Source organism: Vipera ursinii, assembly GCF_947247035.1.
Source record: "Vipera ursinii genome assembly, chromosome: 6".
In the NCBI taxonomy this organism is placed as follows: Eukaryota; Metazoa; Chordata; class Lepidosauria; order Squamata; family Viperidae; genus Vipera; species Vipera ursinii.
The window spans coordinates 25421107-25448838 of record NC_139515.1 but is presented as its reverse complement, the minus strand read 5'-3'; the positions used below and the strand labels follow the sequence as shown (position 1 = coordinate 25448838).

General features: G+C 38.5%; 1 protein-coding gene across 1 annotated transcript in view; it reads left to right on the top strand.

Moving 5' to 3' along the window:
- The window catches only part of LOC310642660 (ankyrin repeat domain-containing protein 26-like), a gene marked incomplete at its 5' end in the record, with an annotated part of 80978 nt that overhangs the window by 38175 nt on the left and 15071 nt on the right, over positions 1-27732 (top strand). The window contains 5 exons of the mRNA XM_083366546.1: positions 6088-6200; positions 10165-10306; positions 11490-11780; positions 12146-12357; positions 14377-14599. Of these exons, the coding sequence (XP_083222672.1) occupies positions 6088-6200; positions 10165-10306; positions 11490-11780; positions 12146-12357; positions 14377-14599 (981 nt within the window). The remainder of the gene's footprint in view (positions 1-6087; positions 6201-10164; positions 10307-11489; positions 11781-12145; positions 12358-14376; positions 14600-27732) is intronic.

Sequence of the window (27732 nt, the reverse complement as noted above, 5' to 3'; positions counted from 1 at the left end):
TTGAAAGCAAGTCTTAAAGTGGAAAAATAGTGACATGTGAAACAGTTTCTTAATTGTTTTATTTTGTATTCACTAAGACTTATTAGCCTAGGAATATTGAGATGTAAATTCTCTTTTAAATTGTTATTAGCTTTGGAGATTTTATGGGTATGTCCATATAAATGTTTGCGGCATTAAAATACAGTTTGTCATTGCCTTCTTTCAGGATGTTTTTCAGTTTCGTATTCTAGCCTACACAGGTAGTCCTCAACCTATGACCACAATTGAGCCCAAAATTTATGTTACTAAGTGAGAAATTTGTTAAGTAAGTTTTGCCCCATTTTACAACTTTTCTCCCCACATTTGTTAAATGAATCACTGCAGTTCTTAAATTAGTAACATGGTTGTTAAGTGGACTTGGTTTCTCCCTTGACTTTGCTTGTCCAAAGGTTGCAAAAGGGAATCACGTGACTCTGGGACACTCCAACCATCATAAATGTGAGTAAGTTGTCAAGCATCCGAATGTAAAACACATGAATATGGGGATGCTGCAATGGTCATAAGTGTGAAAAGTGGTCATGAGTCATTTTTTTCAGTGCCATTGTAACTTTGAACGGACACTAAATGAACTTTTCTAAGTTAAAGACTACCAGTACAGATAGTCCTTGAATTATGAATGCAGTTTAGATTGGAATTTTGGGTTTAAGTCTTGATGGTCATAAGTCAAGTTACCATGTGCCCAAACCCAATTTTACAACCATTTTTATGGCATTCATTAAGCAAATCATTGGGTCATTAAGCAAGTCATGCAGTTGGAAGTCCGAATTCATTGTACTGTATGGAAACTGGCAAAAGACATCACAAATCATTGGGCCATAAACACCCATTCTGGATGTGAGAGCAATCTGGGTGCGATATCTGATCACTAGTGTGGATTTGGCTGATCTGTCTGGATAGTCGAGTATCCTCTTCCTCCCTCACTGCTCCATGTGCATCCCTCCTGAGCTTGGTAGAAGAGGACAGCCATCCCAGATAAAACAAGTATACCGATCTTTGGTGAAAATTATGATAGCTGCACTCTCTTGCTAGAACCACCAAACTAGCACCCATTCTGAGGCTGTCATAACTCTGAATGGTCATTAAACAACCAGTCATAAATCAAGGACTACCTGTAATTCAGGGATTTTTCTGTGAACTCCCATTCCAAACACTAACGAGGTCTGACCCTATTTACTTGATGGCCAAAAAATAAAAAATATGAATGGAGGCTTGGTAGTAGTATTGATAATTTGCCAAAATGTATTCACTTTGAGGGTTATTAGTGTTCTGAACCTAGTTGTGACTAATAGAATATTTTGCAAAATTAGAATATAATTAGATATACATTTATCAGATATACATTTATCAGCTGTATATTTATCTATTAGATATACATTTATCAGCTGTAAAAACAAGGCTAAAAATCATAAATCTTTGAGAAAGTACTTTGTTTTTTTATCATAACTAGACTATAGCATAGCCAAATGAAAAATTTTAAGCAGTGTGAATTGCTGCAAGATCCAATCTGGGACCAGAGGTTTAGTCTTCCGAGCTTCGGACTTGTGCTAGAGCCCATCTTCAGAGAACTTCTTTCTGCCAGAATGTATGCTTTGGGCTATTTGATGCATCATATTTATGTGGTGCCTTCCTATTGGTTGATGGGTGTGTGGATAGCCGGCGATTGGCTATTGTTTTCTTGTGCTGCCATGTCCTCAGCTCCTAAGTCCCTGATAAGCTCTTGGTAAATCAGCACTTCTGTTGACTGACAAGGTGCCCATTTCCCAAGCTTCAATCATTTCCCTGGCTATCTTTGTACCTGCACGGCCAACAATCTTAGTAGCTATGAAATTGAATGTATGGCCTTATTTGTTGCAATGTGAAACTACCAATGAGTTTGGTCTCCTTGTCTGACCACTTGCTTGTGTTCTTGCAGTCTGGTGCTTCCTCCCAATCTGTCCTACATAGTCACATTGGCAATCCATGCAGGGGTCCAGTAGATTACAGTAGAAGTATTACCACTTCTAAATAATCTTTGCAATGCATGATTTGCCCTTGTATGGTAGCCTCTGGGTGGTGTGCGATTGCCCACTTGCAGATGTCGGAAGCTGCATTCTACTGCTTCCATAATGTTTCTGATGTATGGCAGGGTGTGCCATATAGTTGGTCCTATACCTTCTTTCTTCATTTCCTTGCATGTTGCGCATACATCTAGTAATAGGTGGTTGTGGGTACCCTTTCTGCCTGAATTGTTCATATAGATATCTTCTCTCCAGTTGCTTAGATTGCTGGGTACTATAGTGGGTTCTCACCCTGTCAAATAGTATTCTTGTGCAACTTTTTTTGGGTGACAGTGGATGGTTACTAAGAAGGCGTGCAGTGTTGTGGCCTTGCAATAAACGGTGATTTCTAGGCTTCCATTTTTCTGCCTGTTGACAAGCACATCCAAAAATGGTAAATATCCAGCCGTTTCTTCCTCCATTGTGAATTGTATGGCTGGGAAGATGGAGTTTAATAGGATATGAAAGTCTTTCATTGCATTTCTTTTGATGATGACAAATGTATTTAGGTGTGTAGTTTTGAAATGTACAGTCTTCTAGTTCCCTTTTGAATGTGAAGTACGTATGTTGGCAGTACTCTGGAGTAGCTTCATGATTTGTGTCCTGATTAGGTTGTGCTGATCTGTGTTGAATTCTTCTAGTTTTTTATCATTACTTTGTATGCTAAGTGAGGAGAGATAGATGTAAATAGGGATACTATGTCAGAAGAGACCATGATCTTGTCAGCCACATTTAAGACTTGTAGTTTTGTCAAAAATGTGAATTTGCCAAAAAGTGTGAATTACTTTCTAATGACTTTAAATGGCAGTTGGTACTGGATAAAGATTAATTCTAAGCAGGGTTTAATATTAAATATACTCAAACACAGCCTTGTACTGTGCTTTGTGGACACATTTTATAAAATTATATATATATATATATATATATATATATATATATATATATATATATATATATATATATATATATATATATATATATATATATATATATCATATATAATTTTATATATATAAAATTATATATGATAATATTTACAGAAATGTAACAGTAATATATAAAATAAAAATATATAAAAACTAGAAAGATTAATGCTCATCGAGAACTAAAGCTAAGTACAAGAATTAAAATGTTAGACATATGCTAGAATTTGAAACAGAACCTAAAAAGTCTGTGAGAACATTAAATGAATTGCTAAAAAAAATAATATTGAAGTCAGGCACAAAGATGGTGAAAATGACAAAATGACAAATTACTTTTGGTGTTACCCTGTTGTAAGACAAGGTCTGTCACTTTAGTATGTGTTGTGACCTTGTGGGGATACAAAAGAAGCAGAGTTTATGATATGATATTGCTTTTATTATTTTAATGAAAATCTGATTCTGTGGATGTCTTTGGATAGGCATGCATGCTTAATGTATGAATTTTCTTAAGAGCCTATTATTATATCTGCTTAATATTGTTCTCTTCTGAGAATAGGAATCTATTTCAAATAAAAACACTCAATCATTTATACTATACCTAGAGGGGCATGACCTGCAGATTGGCTGGCATGCCTTTCTGTGGTATGGTAAGAATAAAGCACATAGATATTTCCAAAACCATGCTATAAGAAACTCACTTCTCTTAGAATGGGAAAAATTAAAAGAAAAAAATTATATTAAGATACCTGAATGGCTTACAACAATGGAAGCCTTTGCTTACCCAAACTTAATTAACTATGATAAACTTGTAACATATAAAGACTTACTGGACAATGAAGGAAGATTGAAATCTAGACAAGACTTACAACAACAAGGTATTGACCTATCATGGTGGCCATACCTACAAATCCAATCAAGATATGAAAAAGATGTGAAAACGACGGGGCTCTATAAAGAACAGACAGAACTTGATCTTACATTGCTAAAAACAGATGAAAAGCTGATTAAAAAACTTTATAGATTACTGCTTAACTTAAGGTGGAGGATGAACAAATTAAAGAAACAATGATAATATGGGCAAAAAATGTTGGACATACCATAGAGCTTGAAGAATGGGAAAAGTTATGGGACAGAAATATTAGATTAACCAAAGCTGTACCATATAAAGAAAATTTGTATAAAATGTTTTATAGATGGCACATGACACCAGTGAGACTAGCCAAAATGTTTAAAAATACTTCAAATGTGTGATGGAAATGTAATCAAAGACCAGGTACTTATTATCATGTATGGTGGTCATGTCCTAAAGCAAAAAGGTTTTGGCTTAAGATACATCTATGGTTGGAGAAGATGATTAAAAAAATAGAATTTAAACCAGAAGTGTTTCTGTTAGGAATGATAGGCCCCAACTATGACAAGGAGAGTGGATACTTAATGTTACATGTATTGACAGCAGCGAGAATTATGTATGCTGAATATTGGAAAAATGAAAAGTTACCAACTGAAGAAGTATTAATCAAGAAAATATTGGATTGTGCAGAAATGGATAGAGATTTAGAGATTAAAGAGAAAGAACTTTCAATTTACTATAGAACTTGGAACAAATTCTATCAATGGCTAGAGATTAAAGAGAAAAAACTTTCAGTTTACTATAGAACTTGGAACAAATTCTATCAATGGCTAGATAAGTGAGTTAGTGAGAAAGGAATGCGATATGCAGTTTTGAATTTATTTGAGTAAGAAAAATACTATACATTGAAAACTTAGTATTGTTTATGGTAATCTACTATAACTACCATTGTTGTTATTAGCTTTACTACTTTTATTTATATATATATTTACGCAGACAATATGCTGTTTGCCAAATATTGAATGTTATTAGGGGAAACCCCGAACCCCACCCCCAACCTTTCCTGTACCCTATCCCAAACTCCCATCCTATTACCCCACTTTTTAACCCTATAAAAACTAATAAAAAAATTTCAAAAAAATCATTTATACATTGATATGTCAAATTAGCAATAAAGATTTAAAGGAAATATGAATAATAGCATTTGAAATAGATTTCAAACATAGACTAAACTTCTACGGGTGTGAATCCTGTTCTTATATTAGAAATATAAAATTTAGGAAAGAAAGTATACCAACCCAGTCTCCTTTTAAAGGGTCTGATTGTGATTTCAGCAAGACGGCTATAACCTTGTCTCCCAGAGCTGTAAATCCATCTGTCTGAAGCGCTTGTGGATAATCTCAAATTTTCTGCTTGTCTAGAGAAGAATTACAGAGCAAGTATCCTTATTGGCTCTCCATTTACCATGATCATTGGAACTGTCTTCAATTCGCCATTTCCACACAGAAATCTGATCTTTGTTATCTGAATTAAATTCTATCTTTACATAAAGGTGTCCTGGCTATTTCAAGGGCTCCTTTGTAGTGATTCTTATTCAGAAGGAATTCAATTTCTCCTCAGGTCCAGAAGGAAAATATGCTTTCAGTAACTGCACAAGGTGCTCAGAATATGTGGGAAGAAGAACTGTAAATACTGCAATCCATTCAGGAAGGTTGGAGGCCCCCAGCTAGAAGATAAAGAAGATGCCAAAGGGACACAGGTCAAAATACATGACACAGGAAATACAAAGCCTCAAACAGGAACAGGAAACAACCTCAAGAGCCCAGAGGGTATAAAAACCCACTCCCTACATGTGCTCGCTCTCTTTTCTTCCAGAGCCATCTTTCTATCTGGCTCTCCTCTTCAATAAACTGCAACCTTCTTCTAAAGCAGTCACCATGTTGTTTATTCCTGGCTTGGACTGAACCATGATGAAGACTTTTCCTTCAACAGTTCAAAACGTTTAATTGAAAAGCTATTAAATTAAATTAAATTAAAATGAAAAGCTCATTTAAAATCTGGGCAGAGCAGCAGGGTCTTAATAAAGCTGTAATTTTGAAAATTAAGGAAATAAATATGAATGTGAGGAAATAAAATATATTTCAATATAATCAGTTTTTTCACAAAGCTCAAAGTGAAGGTGGAATACCATCACAGATTTATCTGTGCATTATAATGTATGCTGTTTGAAATGTTACAGTTTGAGAATGAAAAGAAAAGAGTAAAGAAAGCACTAGAATTGAAACGATCAGTGGAACTACGACTGGATCAAGAAATGAAAAGGAACAGTGAATTACAAAAAGAATATCATGGGTAACTTTTATTGTTGTGAAGACATTAGCTGCTTTCTGTTTATAGAATTTTATTTTGAATATATTTAACATTGCTATAATGACAAAATCTTACATATAACAGCTAATATCCCTGTTTCCGTGACCTGTTTTTTCTGCATGTTATGCACTATCTCTTGATTTATAATACAGAACAGGAAGTCTTCATGTTATAACCATTTGTTTAACAACTGTTCAAGGTTACGAGAGACCTGAAAGCAGTGACTTACTAGTAGTTCTTGGCATTTTCAACTTTGGCAATGTTCCTATGCTTATATGATCAACTTGGGTGCTTGGCAACCAACATGCATTTACAGTAGTTGCAGAGTCCATGGGTCATGTGATCACCATTTATGACTTTCCCAGGGGACTTCTGAAAAGCAAATTAAATCAGTGAATTTGTTTAAAGATCATAGCAAAACAGTTGTAAAACTGGACACAACTCACTTAATGCCAATTCTGGTCCCAATTGTGGTCATAAGTCAAGAACTACCCATAGTCCTCATTTACTGTAATAGCAGGTTGAGCAGGTTGTCAAATAACCAAAATGCAATCACGTGATTGCAACAGGGTGTGCCAATCATAACATTGAGGAGGGGTCATAAGCAGGGCTTTTTTTCTCATAGAACGTTCAGAACGACGTTCTGGCACCTTTTTTGGGGGGGAAGCTCCCTCTATTGGCTTTAGGAGTAGGCAATCTTGGCCCTTTTTTATGACTCGTGGACTTCTACTCCCAGAGCCAGCCACGCTGAGGGGAAAGAGGTTTCCAAGCTGAGCCATGCTGGCTCAGGAATTCTGGGAGTTGAAGTCCTTGAGTCATAAAAGAGCCAAGGTTGCCTACCCTGCACTAGAGGAGGACATTAAAATTATTTACAAGGTTACTTCTTTAGGAACTAAACTTTTAGAATCTAAAACAGCTAATTCAAAAAAGCCAACAGGAAAGAATCTCACATTTTTCATCTGCTTCTGTCTTTTGGAAGGTAAAATTAGATAACAAAATAATCTATTTCCTATGTTAACATCTCTGCAATGAAATCAATAAAGGTAACAGGAAAGAAATGAGAAACATTTTTCTCAATGTACCGTAATATGTCTAATTTAGCTGATGCTAGAAAAAATATTCTTTTGTACACTCTTGAAAACTATTTTGAATCTATAACCCATCTATTACAACGAAACCACTTTAAATTAAACAATTCTTAAGAATGAAATATTCTTAATTTGGACTTTACTTTTACTGTTTGGACTGTTGTGTGTTTTGAAAAATAGATTATTTAGAATCTAGTTATGTTGCACTTCAGTCTTTAAATAATTAACCTAGTATATACATAACAATATATGATGTTTACCATGTTGAGCTTAACATCAATAACAACATTTAACAAAATAATTTTGGTGGTATTATCTGTACATTAAAATTTTGTTTAGTCACAATCTTTCACTTTTCACATTCTGGACAAGCAGTGGTCATGTATCCTAGCAAAAGATGTTACATATGTGCATAAGTGTAGTCAGTAGCATATGCCTTTTTAAAAATATCAAACATGCAAAGAAACAAAAATAAGTCCAAAATATCTGTATTACATCCAGAAATGCCAACTTTGCAACCAATATTTCACATCCATAACTATGGCACCCTAAGGATACCTGCATACATGCAAATACTTCTCTGGGATCAGTAACACAGCAGGGATTGCTTTTTCCTTCCAGTAACAGATTGCTAGGAAATACCAAACATGGCCTTGAGAATTCCAATGTTTATTACAAATTTTTCTGGATGTGGTTGGAAAGAGGCTGTTTGGTGCCGGAGACCACTGCCACAAGGAACACAGCTCTGGGTCAGGGTTCGGAGCAGCTCCAAGTGGGGGCTTAGCACGGGCTGCGGCATGGCAACTGCAGGGAGGGGAATCCCCACGGTGGCTGTGGGAAGGAGAATCCCCGCGGCATGTGGCTCCAAGCCACAGGGGCAGGGATGCAAAGGACAGGCGGCGACACCATAGCAAGACACCAGCATCGCTCCCAGTGACAGCACCTCTGAGTTCCGTCACCTTTTTTTTTTTTTTTAGAAAAAAAGCACTGGTGATAAGTAACTTGTTGGAGCTTCTTTGTAACTTCAACTAGTTGTTAAACAAGGAGCAACAAATGCATAGTTAAAAAAAGAATATATATTGAATTATACATTAATAGAATTACAATACCCAAAGGAATTAACTACAATGGCAGTAACAACAGTTTTGCTGCAAAACAGATAAAAGAATATACAGTAACTTAATAGAATAGAATAGAATAGAATAGAATAGAATAGAATAGAATAGAATAGAATAGAATAGAATAGAATAGAATAGAATAGAATAGAATAGAATAGAATAGAATCTGGAAGGGACCTTGGAGGTCTTCTAGTCCAGCCCCTTGCTCAAGCAGGAGAACCTATACCAGGGGTCAGCAACCTGAAACAGTGAAAGAGCCACTTGGAACCGGTTCCCTCACAAAAGGAAAAACTGGGAGCTGCAAAAAATGTGTGCACATGCATGTACATGTGCGCATGCGCAGAACAAGGTTTGAAGAGTGGAGCCAAGGCAAGATATGCACCTACCCTGCATATTTGAATTGATTGGTTGAACCTTTTTAGTCTCACTTTTTTTTTTTGGACTGCACATGGCAGAGGACTAGGAGCTGCAGGAGACGGCTGAAAGAGCCGCATGCGGCTCCGGAGCCGCGGGTTGCAGACCTGTGACCTATACCATCTCAGACAAGTGACTGTCTAGCCTCTTTTTAAAAATCTCCAGTGATGGAGCACTCATGATTTCTGGGGGCAAGCAATGCCACTAGTTAATTGACCTCACTGTCAGAGAGTTTCTCCTTAATTCCAGGTTGCTTCTCTCTTTGTTCAGTTTCCAACCATTGTTTCCTGTCCTGCCCTCTGGTGCTTTAGTGAATAATGTGACTTCTCTTCTTTGTGGCAGCCTCTCAAATACTAGAATATTGCTATCATGTCTCCCCTATTTCTTCTTTTCTTTAGACTAGCCAAACCCAAGTCCCATAGTTGTTCTTTGTATGTTTTAGTTTCCAGGCCTTTGATCATTTTAGCTGCTCTTCTCTGAACTTTTTCCAAACTCTCATCTTTTTTGTGATAGGGTGACCAAAATGGGCTACAGTATTCCAGGTGTGGTCTTACCAGGATCTTATAAAGTGGTACTAATACCTCGTGTGATCTTGATTCTATGCCTCTGTTTATACAACCCAGGATTGTATCAGATTTTTTGGATGCTGCTGCTGCACACTGCTGGTTCATGGTTAAGTGATCGTCCACTAGGACTCCAAGGTCCCTCTCACAGTTACTGTTTTTAAGCCAGGTGTTGCCCAATCTGTACTTGTACCTTTGATTATTCCTGCCTAAATGTAAAACTGTTTTTCTCCACATTGAAACTCATTTTGTTGGATAGGGCCCATTGTTCAAGTTTGTCAAGATCATTTTGGATCCTGAGTTTGTCTCCTGGGGTGTTGGCTATTCCTGCCAGTTTGGTGTCATCTGCAAATTTGATGAGTTCCCCTTCAATTCCCTCATCTAAGTCATTGATGAAGATATTGAAGAGTACTGGGCCTAAGACGGAACCTTGTGGTATCACACTGCTTACTACTCTCCATGTGGATGTAGTGCCGTTGAGGACTACTTGTTGAGTAGAAACATGAAGAGAATGTTGTTTGCTTTAGCAGTGCAGACTATGTGAATTATTAATGTACAAAATCGGAAAACAATGTTAAATTGAAGTTTTGGTCATTTTAAAATGGCTATTTGTAGAATAATGAACAAGGTTTGAGAAATAAAAAATCTTTATTTTTCACATTCTTTGTACTCTTTCAGCCTAGTAGAATTCTTTCTTTGTGCAGCAAAATAGCATCTATAGAATACTTTAAGCAATTGCAGTAAAATTTATTTTTCTTTACAGTATGAAAAAACTTCTAAAAATAACCAAAAAGAAGTTAAAAGGCTATGAGAGTGGAGAAAGTTCATCTCAAATCAGCTTACATGGAGAAATAAAGAATAAATATTCAGAAATTGATAATGAAGTTGGAAAACTAAGAAAAAGGGTATGTACCAGTTATTACTTTAATTCATTTAAATTTCACGGTTACATGATAATACTTACATAGTCCTTTTACTAATGAATGATAAGCTCCAAGCCAAGAGTATTGGTCATCATTTATAAATAAAACAGTACAGTGGGAAATGGGTTATTTGACTTTCCTCTTTAAATTGCTTCTTATGTGAGATGCTGCTTAGGCTTGGACCTGGGGGCAGTCTCTTTCTATGGAAATCTCAAGGCTTTTGAACAACTGGGTCCCTTTCTTCTTGGCCCTCTATAATAGAACAAATCTTTCATTTAAGTGGGTAGTGGTAATTTGGGCTGCCTTTTTTAGACTTTCATTTGGTGCCCTGTTGACTGCTTTATATAATGTTTAAATTTATTCTACCTGAGATAGAAGTATTTATTTATCTATTTATTTTGTGCCTTCGAATCAGTGTTGACCCCTGGCAACTGTTTATACATGTCTCTATACTTTTGTGTTAGTATTTGGTATTCCATTTGGAATTTTTTTGGATTGTTTTAATCATCTGAACATAGAATATGTTAACTAAAACTTTATTATTTACTTATTAAATGTATATGCTGTTTGAGTAACTTTGTTGATGAGGTGGAGAGGCATGTGAATTTAATAAATAGTTAGTTGAAATGTTTTTGGTCCACTTAGCTCTTACCTCTCTATAGGTAAAGGTAAAGGTAAAGGTTCCCCCGCACATGCGTGCTAGTCGTTTCCAACTCTAGGGGCCGGTGCTCATCTCCGTTTCAAAGCCGAAGAGCCAGCGCTTGTCCGAGGACGTCTCCATGGTCATGTGGCCGGCATGACTAGACGCCAAAGGCGCACAGAACGCTGTTACCTTCCCACCGTGGTGGTCCCTATTTTTCTACTTGCATTTTTACGTGCTTTCGAACTGCTAGGTTGGCAGAAGCTGGGACGAGTAACAGGCGCTCACTCTGTTACGCGGCACTCGGGATTCGACCCGCCAAACTGCCGACCTTCTGATCAACAAGCTCAGCGTCCTAACCCACTGAGCCACCACGTCCCTTTACCTCTCTATATCCACCACCAAATATGATTCTTCATGTCTATGAGCAGATACATAACTATTTTATTTTGAAAAGTTTGTAGTCTTTTTCTTTATTTTGAAAAGTTGGTAGTCTTTTTCTTTAAATGTTACTTGCTTGTTCAGGTTGATGAACTTTCTCGCCATTTGGAGGTTGAGTCAACAAGATGTACCCAGCTGGAATCTACCAATTGTGAACTGCGTGAACAATTAGCATCTATGAAGACACTCCAAAATAATCATGCAAAATTAGCAAAATGCAAATTGCAACTAGAAGAAGAAGTAGCTAACCTCAAACGCCAAGTACAGGGTAACTTAATAGATCTCAGCCAAGTGGAACAATACAAGAGAGAGATCGAAGAACGAGCTAGAAAAGACATAAGACAAAAATTGGAAGAAGTCAATTTCTTTTTGCAGGTTACTTACTTATTTCCTGTCTTTATTATTGTTATAAATAATTCAAGACAGACAACATATCTGCTATTCCTTTTTCCTCCTATTTTCCTCACAACCACAAATCACTGGCCCAAACTCACCTAGCTGGCTTTGACATACCTAAGGCAGGGCTATAATTCACAGTCTCCTGGTTTCTAGTTTGGTGAATTAATCATTAGACCAGACTGGTTCTTTTAAATAATTGACAAATATTAACTAAGTTATATTGTTGACAAAATTGCTTAATATTTTCATTACATCAGGTTGCTATACTCAGACAATATATTAATGATTTAATTAAGTGTACAGAAAGGACTTCTTCTAAATTAATACATTTTGTGTCTTAGACACAGGCTGCTTCTCAAGAAACTTTGGAACAGATAAGAGCTACTAATAATGCTTCTTTGAGAAATCAATTGGAAAATAAAATTAAAGAATTAGAGTTGGCCAAACTTAAAAACAACCAGCAAGAATCTACACATACAGAATTGGAAATATACAAAGGACTGTATTCAGAAGAACTAAAAATACGGAAATCTTTGGGGAGCAAATTGGATAGGTAAGTAAAAAAGTTTCAATTCTTGTAAACTTGTATTTTTTCTTAGTAAATCTGCTACCCATTTTACTACCAAGCAACTCTGGGTGGCTTACAATCCCATAAATAACAGAATAAAATAAATTATAACCCTGGGCATTAAAAATTGAATTATTACAATTAATATTAAAATAGAATATATAATTAAATATAATATTTAATATTTACTATTAAATATAATAGTAAAGGGGAAAATATTTTTCAGATTAGTGTTTAAATATATTAAGAAAATAACCTTTCTGTTTATACTTCTGTTTGTATTCTGAGAATATAATTCTGCAAATAAAGTTCTTTTTCACATATTTCATATTCCTAAAATTATGAATTCCAATAAGCCTGTCATTTGTGTTACCCATTTTAATACTAAATCGGTGGTTCTGAATTATCATCTGAATAACAGAGTGAAGGAAAGACAAGATTTTCCAGTTACATACAAAAATATGTATAATATGTCTAAGCTTATGAAAAGAAAACAAATATGATGAAGACTTATATATTCTGGGGTTTAGCTTATAGAAATATAAAAGAAAATTGAACTGGGATAGATTGGCTAAATGAGTCCCTAATATTGTATCATTGTTCAGATGGATTTTACCCACATATTGGATTAGAACTGGGCGATGCACTCTATCAGGCTTGTATCTTTCAGATGTACTGTTTTCTCCAAAGCAAGGGTAATTCTTTTAAACTCCTGACAGCTTTGAGGGAGAAGGGGTTGATAAAATTAGAATTAGAGATAAGGTATTTTTGCTAATCCTAATTAATGTATGAAATGAACAGAACCTTGCTGCTTGCATGCTGTGAATGAGAGAAAGGTAAATAGATTTCATCTACCTTATAAAGTGATGGTTAGGTTTGATTTAGTATAAATTATATCACCCACCCTCCCAAGCAATTTTCTGCTAACTTTGTTTCCCTTTCCACTTGATTTTGTACCATTACATAAATTATTGATTAGTGCATACTTAAAATTTGCACAGAGTATTTTGTTTTGCAAATTAAATGTAACATGAAAAATTGAACATTAATTGAAAAAGAAAAAATTAGAAGGAAAAACAATTACTATGTTAAGGACTCCCAATACATTTTGATTAATATTTTGTGGCAGGAGATACATTCCATTAAGAATAAAAATGTCTCTCCTTGTCTTTATTGATATATATTTTTAGATATATATCCTGCCTTTTCTCCAGGAACTCAAAAGGCAATGTACATATCACTCTCTCTTTTTCTCTCTCCATGATTTTGGGATAGATTGAGCTGTGTGAGAGTGATGCCCTGTCAACATCCAGCTCGAGAATCCAAATAAAACTCCAGGTTCATTCCATTTCCAAAAATCTTATTGTTTATTGAATACACTGCATAGTTATGTCAAAGCAAAACTAACCCTGAGATTCCAACACCAATTTGTAGACTTAAACAATTTTCCCAGCCAAACCCCTAACGTCTTACATAATTCATATCAACAAGTTCACTTTGTTATGGGAACTGTCTTCTTCAAATCCACACCTGTTCTGGTGTCCTTGACAAAGTTTCAGGGTGTTTTTAAGCATGTTTACCAAGTCAGCCCAACTCCAGTCTTTTGGGATCTGTCCAGTCCAATCATCCTATTGAGGCTTCAAATCAAGGAAAAGAAAGACTTCATATTCTGCTTTCCAAAATCCTCCAACTATGATTTTAAATGTTACAGGGTGCTAACTATGCCTGGGCATACAGCTTACTTTAGCACAGGAGGATAGAGAAAACTGTCAGGAGAATAGAGGAAAAAAACAAATATTGATTTTTAATTACCATTCCAGAACTCGGAACAGGATAATGAGGCCTCTATTTAGACTTGTTAAGGCCCTGGATAGATACATTTCTGGAACAGGTTAGAGATACATTACATTTTGCCTGGAGTTCTGACTTTTTATGAAATAAAGTGTATCATTATTCTAAGATGATATCTTGTTTAACTACTGATTTGTTTCAAACCTTTTGCAGAGCTAATGCAAAACTAGCAGAAGCCAACACTCAACTCTATCATGAGCGTCAGAAAAACAAATCTTTACTCGCCAACAGCTTTTTAAGTGGAAGCCTTTCTTCAAGTCCTGTCCTGGAAACAGTTCACATGGGAAATAAATCTCTTAACCTTGGAGGAGGATTTCTGAACACAAATGGAACTGCATTAGCATCAAAAAACAGAAAGGTTTTTAAGGTTTTAAAGGTTAGTAATTGCGAATGTCATTCTAAACTGTAATTTCTGTTCAAACTTTAGGTTATATTTAAGTGAATAGTTATTTCATTTTGCAAACAATCTTTAACTCCTTACCTTGTCTTAGGCATAGCGCTTTTCTGAGAAAAACAATGAAAGCCCCAAATACTTGACAACTTAATTTCTATTGTTCTTTTATGGAAGTTTAACAATAAAATTATGTATAGATAGGCTCTATGGAATGCTTAAAATACTGGTTGAAATTTTGAATATTATTTAAAAGTCAAATTTGATTGTTTTGTGGTTAATCAGTTAAATTTAGAGCCAAATGTGTAGCAAAGTTTAGAAACATGATACCATATTTTTCCGTCTATAAGATGCACCCTTGTATAAGACAGCCCCCAATTTTCTAAACAAAAATTCAGAAATCAACATTTTAAATATTAAACAAACCACACCTTTAGTTTTGCACATATTTTCTATTTTATTGGTAATCAAAACAGTGAAAACAGAACACATTTTTAGTGGCAATAAAACAAGTGGCCATGCCATCACACAAGGGAGGCGACTTTCTCCAATCAGATGGCGCTCTGTGGGCTTAGTCCCGCTCACCCCCTCGGCTGTCAATCACTGTACTGAGGCGGCTTCCCGGGGCCTTTTGCAGCTTTAGCCCGAGCTTTGCCAGTGAAAAACGGGTCATAGAAGGTGGCTTCAGTGGGACCGGCGGCATCCTTGGGGCAGCACGATCCTCCAGCACCAGGCGGCATCTCGGGCCGGCTTTCTCCCCATCCAGGCAGCATCTCGGGCCAGCGATATCCTCCTGCACCAGGTGGCATGGCAGCGGCATGTAAAGAACCCACACAGGCATGTCCTGGGCTGTGGAGGTTACCATTATTATTTCGTGTATAAGACAATGCACTTGATTTTTGAACAGGGTGTTTGCAGGAAAAAAAATAGCATCTTATACATGGAAAAATACAGTACTCGCCCCAGCTTTAGAGAATTTACAAATAGCTGCAAAAAAGTAAGGTTTGCAACTTAATAGACCAGATAATATCTAAAGTCCATCACAAAGGCACAAAATGCCTGCCTTTTTAAAAAAGCATGGAATTCTTATGTTTGCATATATAATAGCACTTTTGATAGAAATAAAGACTCCAACTTTGATACAAACATTTCTGTGAAAGTTCAGTGTTTGCTGCTGTTTCTTCCTATAAATACTACATTCTGACTTTTGTAGCCTATGTTGCTTTTCAGTTTGTTTGTTTAAAATATTTAGATAACCTCCCCTCATAAATCAATTATGGGAGGCTTACAACCAGTTAAACAATATAAAAACAAAAAAAGCTGGTGCCATAGCCACATTCTCATCCTAGCTTTATCTTGCCCTATTCCAATGTTTGGGAGAACAGTTAGGTTTTAAGGGCTTTCCTGAAAGACAGAAGGCGTGGGACCTGTCAAGTTTCAGGGGAAAAGCCATACCATAGGGCAGAGGCTTCAGCATAAAAGGTGTACTTCCAAAGACTCCAAGATGGCAATGCTTAAGGAATAGGACATGAAATGAGCCTACCCTATTCCTTCTGTTGGGATGGGCAGATAGGGAGAGATGTTTCACAGTTATACAATTGTACTTTAATGATGCTGGATGGTGATGATGATGATGATGATTATAGCAGCAACAATTCTCTCCATTGGTTTGCCATCACTAGAAACTGGTAATAAGTTGTACTGTAATTTAACACTTCATTTAACAATAAGAAAGGAACAATGAAACAAAATAGAGAAGTGTATAATAAATTGCTAAGATATAATGAATTAAAGAATGAACAGAATATGTGAATTTGAAACTTCCTACAACAAGTTCAGTACTGAACAAATTAGTTCAAAATGAAAGGGGAAGAAAAGGAAGTAGCAGTAATAAAAAGTCTAAAAAGGAATCTGAATGTAAATTAATGGAATTTCAAGAAAAAAATGAAAGATAGCATAAAAAGAACTGGGAAGTTGAATAGGAGTGGTTGAAAAGGTAAAGGAACAAGGGAATTGTATGCAAATCACAGCTTTTTCATTCCCATGGTGTTTTTTAGATATTACTGTTTAATTAAAATAGAAATAATAGCAGAAAACAACACAACACATTTTATAAAGCGTTTTTCCCAAAAGCATTCTAATCAGAAACCCCTAAGTAAAGTATTGATCTTTCTGACCATGATACTTTCAAATTAAAAAAAAAGAATAGGGGCTTTTGCAAGTTGTTTTCTGCAGTCTTCTCAAGCATTCAGTTTCTCAAATTATTTCATATAAGTCTGAATTCAGTTCTAGTTTATGTGTTATGAACTCACAAAATCTCTCCAAAGCACACACATTGATGTTATTAGCCTGTTGCTATCTAAGGTCTATTTGTGTTAAAGTGACTGCTGAATTAATTACCCTTCCCTGCTCTCCCTCTTCCCTCACCCAATATACAAAAATATTACACAACACCACTAAAACAAACTTTATTTAAAAATGTGGGGCTTTTGGAGCAGACTGGAGAAATGCATTGAAATTTTTGAATGATGTTGTCTCTTAAATCAAGATGTTAAAGATACTAAAGACCATAATGACCACCAGTTCTATGTGGTTATTCTTTTTTTTATTGAAAAGTTTTATAAAAGTTACAATATAATCCCCAAAACCAACCCACCCTAAACCCCCCCTCTCCCTCCCCCACTTCCCAGAGCTGAGTACAGGGTTACAAATATAATAATCATAATCTAACTAACATTAACCAACTATATAAATAACCAAGTTCATAATGCGCTTTAACTCCCCTTTAACATAAATACAAGCAAAATAAAAGTAAACATAATAATAGTAAAACATTAACAAATTAATATCCAAGTTATTAAACAATACAATATAAAAATAATAATAACATGTAATTAAAACTAATAAGAATTCCACTATAATAAACTATTAATAATAATAACAATCTAAAATTTACTCATAAGCTAAATGGAACTTTTTAGTCCCATATTTATTCTGAATATAATCTATCCATCTTCTCCAGACCGAAATGTGTTTTTCTTGTGAATGATCCTTCAGATAAGCAGAAATCTTAGCCATTTCTGCTAAATTTGACACTTTAAGCATCCATTGTTCTATAGTAGGCAAGCTATCCTTCTTCCAATATTGCCCTACCAATAACCTTGCAGCTGTTATCAAATTCAACATCAGGTTAGTTTCTTTAATATCACAATCTGTAATAACACCCAATAAAAATAATTGTGGAGTAAACTTTATCTTTCTCTTGAAAATCTTTTGAATGTTCCACCAAATTTTAATCCAAAAAGCTTTTATATTTCTACAAGTCCACCAGATATGAAAATAAGTAGCATCCAAACTGCCACATCTCCAACATTTGGGCTGTAAATTAGGATACATACAAGACAACTTTTTAGGATCCAGATGCCATCTATGAAACATTTTATAAAAGTTTTCTCTTAAATTTTGGGCCTGAGTAAATTTTACATTTCTAACCCAAATTACCTCCCATATATCCAATGGGATTGGTTCTTGAATATTTTGGGCCCACTTTACCATACAATCTTTAACTAATTCCATTTCCGAATCCAATTCTATTAAAGCATTATAAATTCTCTTTATATGCGCTGGATTTTGTTCTTTAATCTGTTTTACCAAATTTTCATCCATTAATGTAATACCAACCTTCTGATCTAACTTCCACCTAGCTTGCAATTGACTATACTGGAACCAGGACTGTACAATATTTTCTTGTTTTAACTCAGCTAACGACTTTAATTGCCAATCATTCCCTACCAATCTAAGTAATTCCTTATAAGAAATCCTATCCAAATTCACACCCATAAATACACCCTCTATCGCGTGTCCAGGAATCTCCCAGATTGGTATTTTATAATTTAACTTATAATAATACTTTTTCCAGACACGCAATAAAGCACTTCTTAAAATATGAGATTTAAAAGCCTTATCAAATTTTTTATCATAAATTAAATATGCATGCCACCCATATAATAAGTCCCATCCCTCAAGATAAAGTGTTCTTTTATTTGTTGCATCATAGTATAATTTCAAATTAGGCACCTTAAGTCCTCCTCTTTCCCGTGCGTCTTGTAAAATCTTAAGTTTAAGTCTTGGTTTTTCCCCCGCCCAGATAAATTTATTAATACCCTTCTGCCATTCGTCCAAATTAGCATCTTTTTTTCAAAATAGGTATCATTTGAAACAAAAAGAGAAACTTTGGTAAAACATTCATTTTAACAGCTGCAATTTTCCCCAGCAAAGATAATTGTAGTTTTTTCCAATTATTTAAGTCCTTTTGTACTTTTAACCATAATGTCTCATAATTATTCTTATATAATTTCACATTAGAGGCTGTAATATATACTCCCAAATATTTAACCTTTTTCACTATTTCATAACTTGTCAATTTAACTAACATTTCCTTTTCATTCATGGTCATGTTTTTAGATAATATTTAGTCTTATTATTATTTACCTGAAAACCAGAAACTTTCCCATATTGAGTTATAATTTCCATCAAGTCTATAACCGATTGAATCGGTTGAGATAATGTCACAACCAAGTCATCTGCAAAGGCTCTTAACCTATAATCATTCTGTTTTATTTTTATTCCCTTTATTATAATTGATTCACGAATTTTAATCAGTAAAATCTCCAATGTTAAAACAAACAACAATGGTGATAGTGGACATCCCTGTCTTGTGCCTTTTTCAATTTTAAATGCCTCTGTTAATCCCCCATTAATTATAATTTGTGCCGATTGTTGTTGATATATAGCCCTAAGAGAATGTAAAAATTTATCCCCAAAATTCATTTTATCAAGAACTTTCAATAAAAATTGCCAGTTCAACTGATCAAAAGCTTTTTCAGCATCCAAAAATATCAATGCCGCAGGGACTTGGTTGTTCTTATCCAAATACTCAATTAAATTAACAATTTGTCTTACATTATATTTCATATATCTTCCAGTTATAAATCCAGACTGATCACTATGAATCATTTGCTTCAAAACTTGCATTAATCTATTTGCCAATATTTTTGAAAAAAATCTTATAATCTGCATTCAAAAGCGATATAGGTCTATAATTCTTAGGCTGGGTAAGGTCTTGGTCCTCCTTTGGAATCAACGATATAAAAGCCCTTCTCCAAGACGGAGGCACTTCTCCAATCTGGATATTATTAAAGAGTTCCTTTAATGGTTCTATCATCTCTGCAGATAATATTTTATAATAAATTGCTGATAATCCATCTGTAGCAGGAGCCCTACCCACTTTTAACTGCTTAATTGCTAAAATAATTTCCTCAGAAGTAATTAAACAATTCATCTCCTTTTGTTGTTCATTTGAAAGTCTAGGGAAATGTGCTGCCTGTAGGTACTTATCTATATCTAAGGCTTGTATATTTTCACTAGCATATAATTTTGTATAAAAATCTAAAAAACACTTTTTAATCAACTTTTGTTGATATACCTCTTTACCTTTATATTCTATTTTCTCTATAATACGTGATTTCTGTTTCTTCCGTAATTGATAAGCCAACTACCTACCAGGCTTATTTGCATTACAAAATGTATTATGTTTCGCATAACGCAAATTAATTGCAACCTGATCAGCCATTAGCATATTAAATTGCTCTTTCAACAAATTTATGGAAACCCTTAATCTATTCTCTGATGGGTTCAAAATAAAAGCTTTCTCCTTCGATTTAATCTCTTCTTCAAGCTGTTTACGTTTTTGCATCTGCTTACGCCTATATCCATTATTCATATACATGGCTTAGGCCCGGGATACTTGCAGGACCATCTGCTGCTGGGAACGATCTCCCATCGCCCAGTACGCTCACATAGAGAGGGCCTCCTCAGGGTGCCGTTGGCTAGACAATGTCGGCTGGCAACCCCCAGGGGGAGGGCCTTCTCTGTGGGAGCGCCAGCCCTATGGAACCAACTTCCCCTTGAGCTCCGGATGGCCCCGGATCTCCGGTCCTTTCACCGCGGCCTCAAAACACTTCTTTTCCATCAGGCTGACCTGGACTGACAGGGATTTTAAAATGTTTTTTAATTTTTAACTTTAATTTTAACTTATTCTATTGGGGCTATTAATTTAATTTTACTAGCATCCCAAACCATTGCCATAGATGTGCCTTTATGCATATTCAAAACAAAAAATTCTTTAAAATGTTCTCTACATTTCTGCGAAAGCACCTCATATCTGAATAAATTTTCGTTCAATCTCCAAGATCTTCTATTCCCATCTTCAACAAATAACTCCAACCATACAGGGCTATGATCCGACAATGTTCTAGGAAAGATCTTAACATTCCTGACCCTGGAGAAAAGATCAGTAGTAATTAAAAAAAAGTCAATTCTGGAAAACGATTGGTGCCTATCTGAAAAAAAAGTAAAGTCTCTATCTTCCACATTCCGTTCCCACCAAATATCTCTTAATTCCAACTCATATTTCAAATCAAAAAAGCTTTAGGCAATTTAGAATGATTAGGAGAATTTTTGAAAGATCCCTTCTTGTCTTTACTTGAATCCAAAACACCATTCCAGTCACCCATCATAATAACAGATTTGTAATCCAATTGAATTAGTTTGTGATGTAAAAACTTATAAAACTTTTTTTGCTGTTGATTAGGGGCATATAATCCAATAATAAGAACTTTCTTGCCTTGTAGCACTAATTCAATAATAACATATCTTCTTTGTATATCAGATTCAATTAATCTAGCCGATAAATCTCTTCTTACATAAATAACCACTCCCCCCTTTTTATCTGGGGCAGAAGCTATAAAATGGGATCCCAACTGAGAACTAATCAAATACTTTTGATCTTTTGCAGCAATATGAGTCTCCTGTAAGCAAACAATGTCATTTTTATGTTGTTTCAGGTAGTGAAATACTTTCTTTCTTTTCTGTGGTGAATTCAGGCCATTAACATTCCATGTCAGAAGCTTTGCCATCCTTAGTGGCCTGGAGCCTCTGGAACACTGCCTGAAGATCAGTCGATCTCTTCGGTCGTTCCTCTCCCACAGGCTCTGTAGTAATCGGGCCTTGTGTTATTGATCCAGAATTAGCCTTCTGCTTCTGCTCCTTTTCTTTACGTCTATACGCAGCCCGGGTCATCCTCTGTTCCTTTGGATCATACTTTAACACCAAACTCTGTTCAATAGGCTCCGCCTGCGGTAAATCTCCAACAGCCAGTGACATTGCACCTTCAACTGGTTGTTTATCTTCCAGCCTTTCTTCTATTCTCTTAAGTTGTAGAGATGGTGGTGAACCTGCTTTCAGGATATAAGTATAAAAATCTTTTGCCTTTGAAATTGTATTAAGTCTATATCGTGTCCCTGCATAATTCACCACTATTCCAATAGGTATCTCCCATCTAAACTGGACCTGCCGGCTTTTAAGCTCCATATGCTCACAGAAAGAAGCATTTTTCTCTGTTCTGTTCTGAACTTTACTTATATTGTTAAAAGTTTTGCTTCCGTTGCATTTAGTAAAACAGTTTAATACCAGCTTCAAAGGCAGTATACATTTCCATCTCCATTGTGCTCCACACTGATTACAAATGAAGATGTTGGTGTTGACCATTAAAACCTTAAATGGCTTAGACTTAGGCATCATTATCTGAGGGCCTTTCCTAGAATTAAGTTGCCCAGTTGTTGAAGATCTTTTATCCTTTGGAAGGTCCCCATTTGGCTTCCCTTTCTTGTAGTATTGATTGTTAGTATTTTTCTGTTCACTTCATAATATCCAAGAAAACATTTGTTTACAAAGGTGATTTGTAATGAAACATTTAGCAAAATACTAGGTTGCTGCAAGAATTACTTAATTTTTGGATTATTTTTTTTATAAATTTCTATACTACTCAGTAACAGTTACTGTATAGCATGCATTATGTCAATCAATCAATTTTTATTATGGTCAAAGACCAGCATTATATGTTTTTCACCATTTGTACAAGGAAAGAAAATCTTATATTTCAGATTCCCACTACCATTTAGCATATGTGGGTATATCATAATGATGTTAAAAATATATTTTATTCAGATTGTAAACAGATTATTTCAGATTCAAACTACTCCTTTTTCAAATTAAAAACAGCCATTCAAAATATAGGTGGATTTTTCAGAACATTTTGCAAGAGGGTATTTTTTTATTTCAAAGCAACCTTCAGTTGATAACCACATGTTACTGAATGCTTCAGATGAATTTAATTTAATTTAATTTAATAATTTTAATAATTTGATTTCTATACCGCCCTTCTCCCGAAGGACTCAGGGCGGTGAACAGGGCAATACACAATAAAAATCGAATACAAAAATTAAAAAGCCATTAAACATCATGCCCATAAAATCAATACATATTAAAGTTAAAACTAGTTTTTTTTTAAAAAAAACCAACCCCATCCCGTCAGACCAGGCCAGCTTGTTCAAAAAAAAAATGTTTTGAGATCGCGCCGGAAGGAGCGAAGGTCGGGGGCCATCCGGAGCTCAACCGGTAAGCGGTTCCAGAGGTCTGGCGCGCCCACAGAGAACGCTCTCCCCCTGGGGGTCACCAATCGGCATTCTTTGATCGGCGGCACCCTGAGGAGGCCCTCTCTGTGGGAGCGCACTGGACGGAGGGAAGTTGACGCCGGCCACAGGTGTTGCCGTAGGTAATCAGGACCCATGCCATGAAGGGCTTTGTAAGTCATAACTAATACCTTGAACCTCACCCGGAGAGCAACCGGTAGCCAATGCAGCTTGCGGAGCAAAGGTGTAACATGGGAGTATCGGGAAACTCCCAAGACAACTCGCGTGGCTGCATTCTACACAAGTTGGAGTCTCCGGGTGGACCTCAAGGGCAGCCCCATGTAGAGAGCATTACAATAGTCTAGACGAGAGGTCACGAGCGCATGAGTGACTGTGCGCAAGGCAACCCGGTCTAGATAGGGCCGCAACTGGCGCACCAGGCGAACCTGGGCAAAGGCCCCCCTAGTCACAGCTCCAATATGCTCTTCCAAAGAGAGCTGTGAGTCTAGAAGGACCCCCAAGTTGCGGGCCCTATCTACGGGGGGTAATAGCTCACCCCCCATGGCCAATGATGGAATAGTCGGAATTTCCCAGGATGCCGGCACGAACAGCCACTCAGTCTTGTCAGGGTTGAGTCGAAGCCTGTTCCTCCCCATCCAGACCTGGACCGCCTCCAGGCAACGGGACATCACGTCGAGGGCATCGCTGGGGTGGTTTGGGGTAGAAATAAAAAGCTGGGTATCATCAGCATATTGGTGATACCCAACTCCAAAACCACGAATGATCTCACCCAGCGGCTTCATATAGATGTTGAACAGGAGAGGCGAGAGAACCGATCCCTGAGGGACTCCACAAATGAGAGGTCTCAAGGTCGATCTCTGCCCCCCTGCCAATACCGACTGCGAACGTCCCAGAAGGTAAGAGGAGAACCACTGGAGAACTGTGCCTCCCACTCCTAACCCTCTGAGACGTCGCAGCAGGATACCATGGTCGATGGTATCAAAAGCCGCTGAGAGGTCTAAAAGGACTAGGACAGAGGAGCAACCTCTGTCCCGAGCCCGCCAGAGATCATTCACCAGCGCGACCAATGCCGTCTCCGTGCTGTACCTGGGCCTGAAACCCGATTGGTACGGGTCTAGGTAATCAGCTTCATCCAAGAACAAAGGGAGCTGCTGCGCCACCACGCTCTCAACAACCTTCGCTAAAAAGCGAAGGTTGGAGACCGGACGATAGTTGTTTAAAATTGCTGGGTCCAAGGCAGGCTTCTTGAGGAGGGGTCTCACCACTGCCTCCTTCAAGGCGGCGGGAAAGCTACCCTGACTCAAAGAGGCCGTAATCACTGCCTGGAGCCAGCCTCGTGTCCCATCCCGGGCTGCATAAGTCAGCCAGGAGGGGCACGGGTCCAACAAACACATGGTGGAGCTCAGCTTCCCCATGATCTTGTCCACTTCTTCAGGAGTCACAGGGTCGAACTCTTCCCAGATTAAATCGACAAGGCCGCCCGTATCCTCTTCGTCAGACTCTGCCCAGTCGGAGTCCAAACCAGTCCGGATCCGAGCGATTTTGTCCGACAGAAATCGGCTAAATTCCTCGGCTCGACCCTGCAAGGGTTCCTCCCTCACCTCCTGATTAAGAAGGGAGCGAGTTACCCTAAACAGGGCGGCCGGGCGATTATCTGCGGACGCGATGAGGGTGGCAAAGTGGTTAGACCTAGCCGCCCTCAACGCTGCGAGATAAGTTCTCGTAAACGACCTTAGTCGTAACCGGTCGGATTCGGATCGGCTGGACCTCCAACAGCTCTCTAGGCCCCGACTCCGACGCTTCATCTCGTGGAGCTCCATGGAGAACCATGGGGCCCGTTGAGATCTGCGTCGGGTCAAGAGCCGCATGGGTACAACTTGGTCGAGTGCCTCTGTGGCTGCCCTTTCCCAGGCTTCCACTAGGGCATCGACCGAGCTGTGAGCAAAGGAGGCAGGTGGGGGCCCAAGCGCCGTTTGGAACCGCTCAGGGTCCATAAGGCGTCTAGGACGGAACCATCTTGTTGGCTCAGCAACCCCACGACAGGGAGTGGCAAAACGGAAGACCATCCGCAGGAGATGATGATCGGTCCATGACAGGGGTGAATTAATTGGAGAAACCCCCCCCCCGAGATCATCTAACCACCATCTGGATAGAAAAACCAGATCGAGCGTGTGACCCCCCGCCCCGTGAGTTTGGCCCTGAATAACCTGCTTCAGGTCCATGGCCGTCATGGAAGCCATGAACTCCCGAGCTAACTCAGATGATCCCCCCAAGGATGGTAGGTTGAAGTCACCCAAAACTATAAGTTTGGGAAACTCAACCACCAACCCTGAGAGGATATCAAGAAGCTCAGGCAGGGCTGCTGCCACGTGTCTAGGTGAAACATACACCAGCAGCAAGCCCAACTGAGCTCTGGGACCACATCTCAGGAGGAGGGACTCACACCCGACTATCTGGACCATGGTGGCCTCCCGTGGACATAAGGTCTCCCTTGCAACTACTGCCACTCCACCACCCCTACCCTGAGCCCGAGGCTGGTGCAGCATCCGGAAGCCTGATGGGCAAAGATCAACCAGGGGGACCCCGCCCTCTGGGCCCAACCAGGTCTCCGTTATGCAAGCCAGGTCCGCATGCTCCTCCTCAATCAACTCCTGAATGAGAGGAGCCTTATTCATTACGGACCTGGCATTAAAATACACGAGCCTGAGCTCAGGTGGCTGCTCATCCTTGCTCCCGGTACCACGAGCTGAAATCAGAGGGTCGGAGCGCATCACCGCTTGAAGACAGCGGGGACGCACTCCCGGATATTGATACGGCCCTCTGTTCATACACCTGCGGCCATTCCCTACCGCCGTGGGAATAGGCAATCCCACACCCCGCTCCGGGGCCCCGTAGGCCCCCAACCCAAGCCCCACCACGGCGCGAGCAATCCCCGGCCTGGTCTGAGAAACGGTTGGTGGAACCCCCCCAGTCTCCAACCGAACCTTTTTAGAACCCTCCCCTCTCCCTAACCCCATAAAAAATTGAGATGAAAAATGCACCAGGGGCCTCTTATTAAATTTGTGATGGAGGCTCCTGCCCTTGCCCTTGCCCAACCATCTCTCAGGGTCCCAATAATTGGGCCCGTCATCAAGAGGATAGGTTGAAATGAAGGCGGGTCGCACCCAGGAAGGGGGGGCACCCCTGAGCGCGAGTAAGTCCGTGTCAGAATAACGTAAGCGTGCCATAACTGGCCATGTGAGTTCGGGAAGTGGCAGTCAGATGTTGAAAGATGATGTCATATCAGGAGGAGTATATGAGTCTAAAAACCGCCAGTCCAGCACCACTCTCACTTGTGCTGGGTACCCCAGAAACAGTCAGCAGTCGATCTCTCACCCCGACCTCGAGGCTGATCTGGGAGGCAGATGGAAACCCCATCCAGGGAGAGAGAACATACCCTCACGGATCTCTCACATTCGGAGAGGTTGTAGATGAAAAGAAACTGAGCTGCCCTCTCACAGCGACTCTTCACCCCGGGTCCTCCTGAGTCTATGGGGGATGGGAGAAATAGCGTACAAGAGTCCATCTCCATATGGGTGATAGGCAAGCCCAGCTCAACTTGGAAGCCGTAACTCCAGGCCATGATTAAAAGCTGCCTCAGATCTCTTAAGGCAGCAAATCTTAATCAACATGGGAGATCAACACCGTCCTGATCTTTCCCTCGATAATCTCCAATGGCTGCTTTAAACCAGCGGTGGGTAGATAGCAGCAGGTAGCAGCTAGGAGCAAGCGAGCTGCTAGGAGCAAGGAGCAAGCGAGGAATCGATGGAATTATCCAGCTCCTCCAACAGCATTCACCCATGCCGCGGTTTCTCCGGTTAATCCAGCCATTCGGAGCCATGGCTCTATCTGCCCCAAAACTGGGGCGTTTCAAGCCGTGGCTCCTCCGGCGACAGTCACTTAAGCTACAGTTCATCCGGTTCCCCCAGCCTTTCCAAATATTCCAGGCTGGGGCATTCACTCCCTCCGCAGTTCCTCCAGCCATTACGAGCCATTTCTGGTTAAGTTCAAACAAATACAAGAAGATTCAAGCCGTGGATCTTTCCGCCCCGAAAATCAGCTGCTCGGGCGTTTCAAGACGCGGTGTTTCAAAACGGCCACAATCTCCCGGCCAGACCTCCAGCTGCCTCTCGCCGATATGGAGGGCACCAGCGCCCCCAAAAACAGGGATGACAAAGCAGTCTGATCATCCAGCCCTAACATGGAGGCATTATGCACTCCAAGGGCGCCCCCAAGACCACCAAACCAAACCAAACTCACGGAGCTCACGGAGCTCAGCTCGACACATCCGCCATCTTAGTTGAGCCCAAGTAATGAATTTAGTGCTCTCTGAATTTAGTACCTGTTTAATAGTTATGTGACAGATGAAGTTTGTTACAGATTGGTTGAATACTAATTAATTAAAATACAGGTAGTCCTTGACTTAAAACTACAATTGAGCCCAAAATTTCTGTTGCTAAGTGAGACATTTGTTAAATGAGTTTTGCTCCATTTTACAACCTTTCTTGCCACAATTGTTAAGTGCAT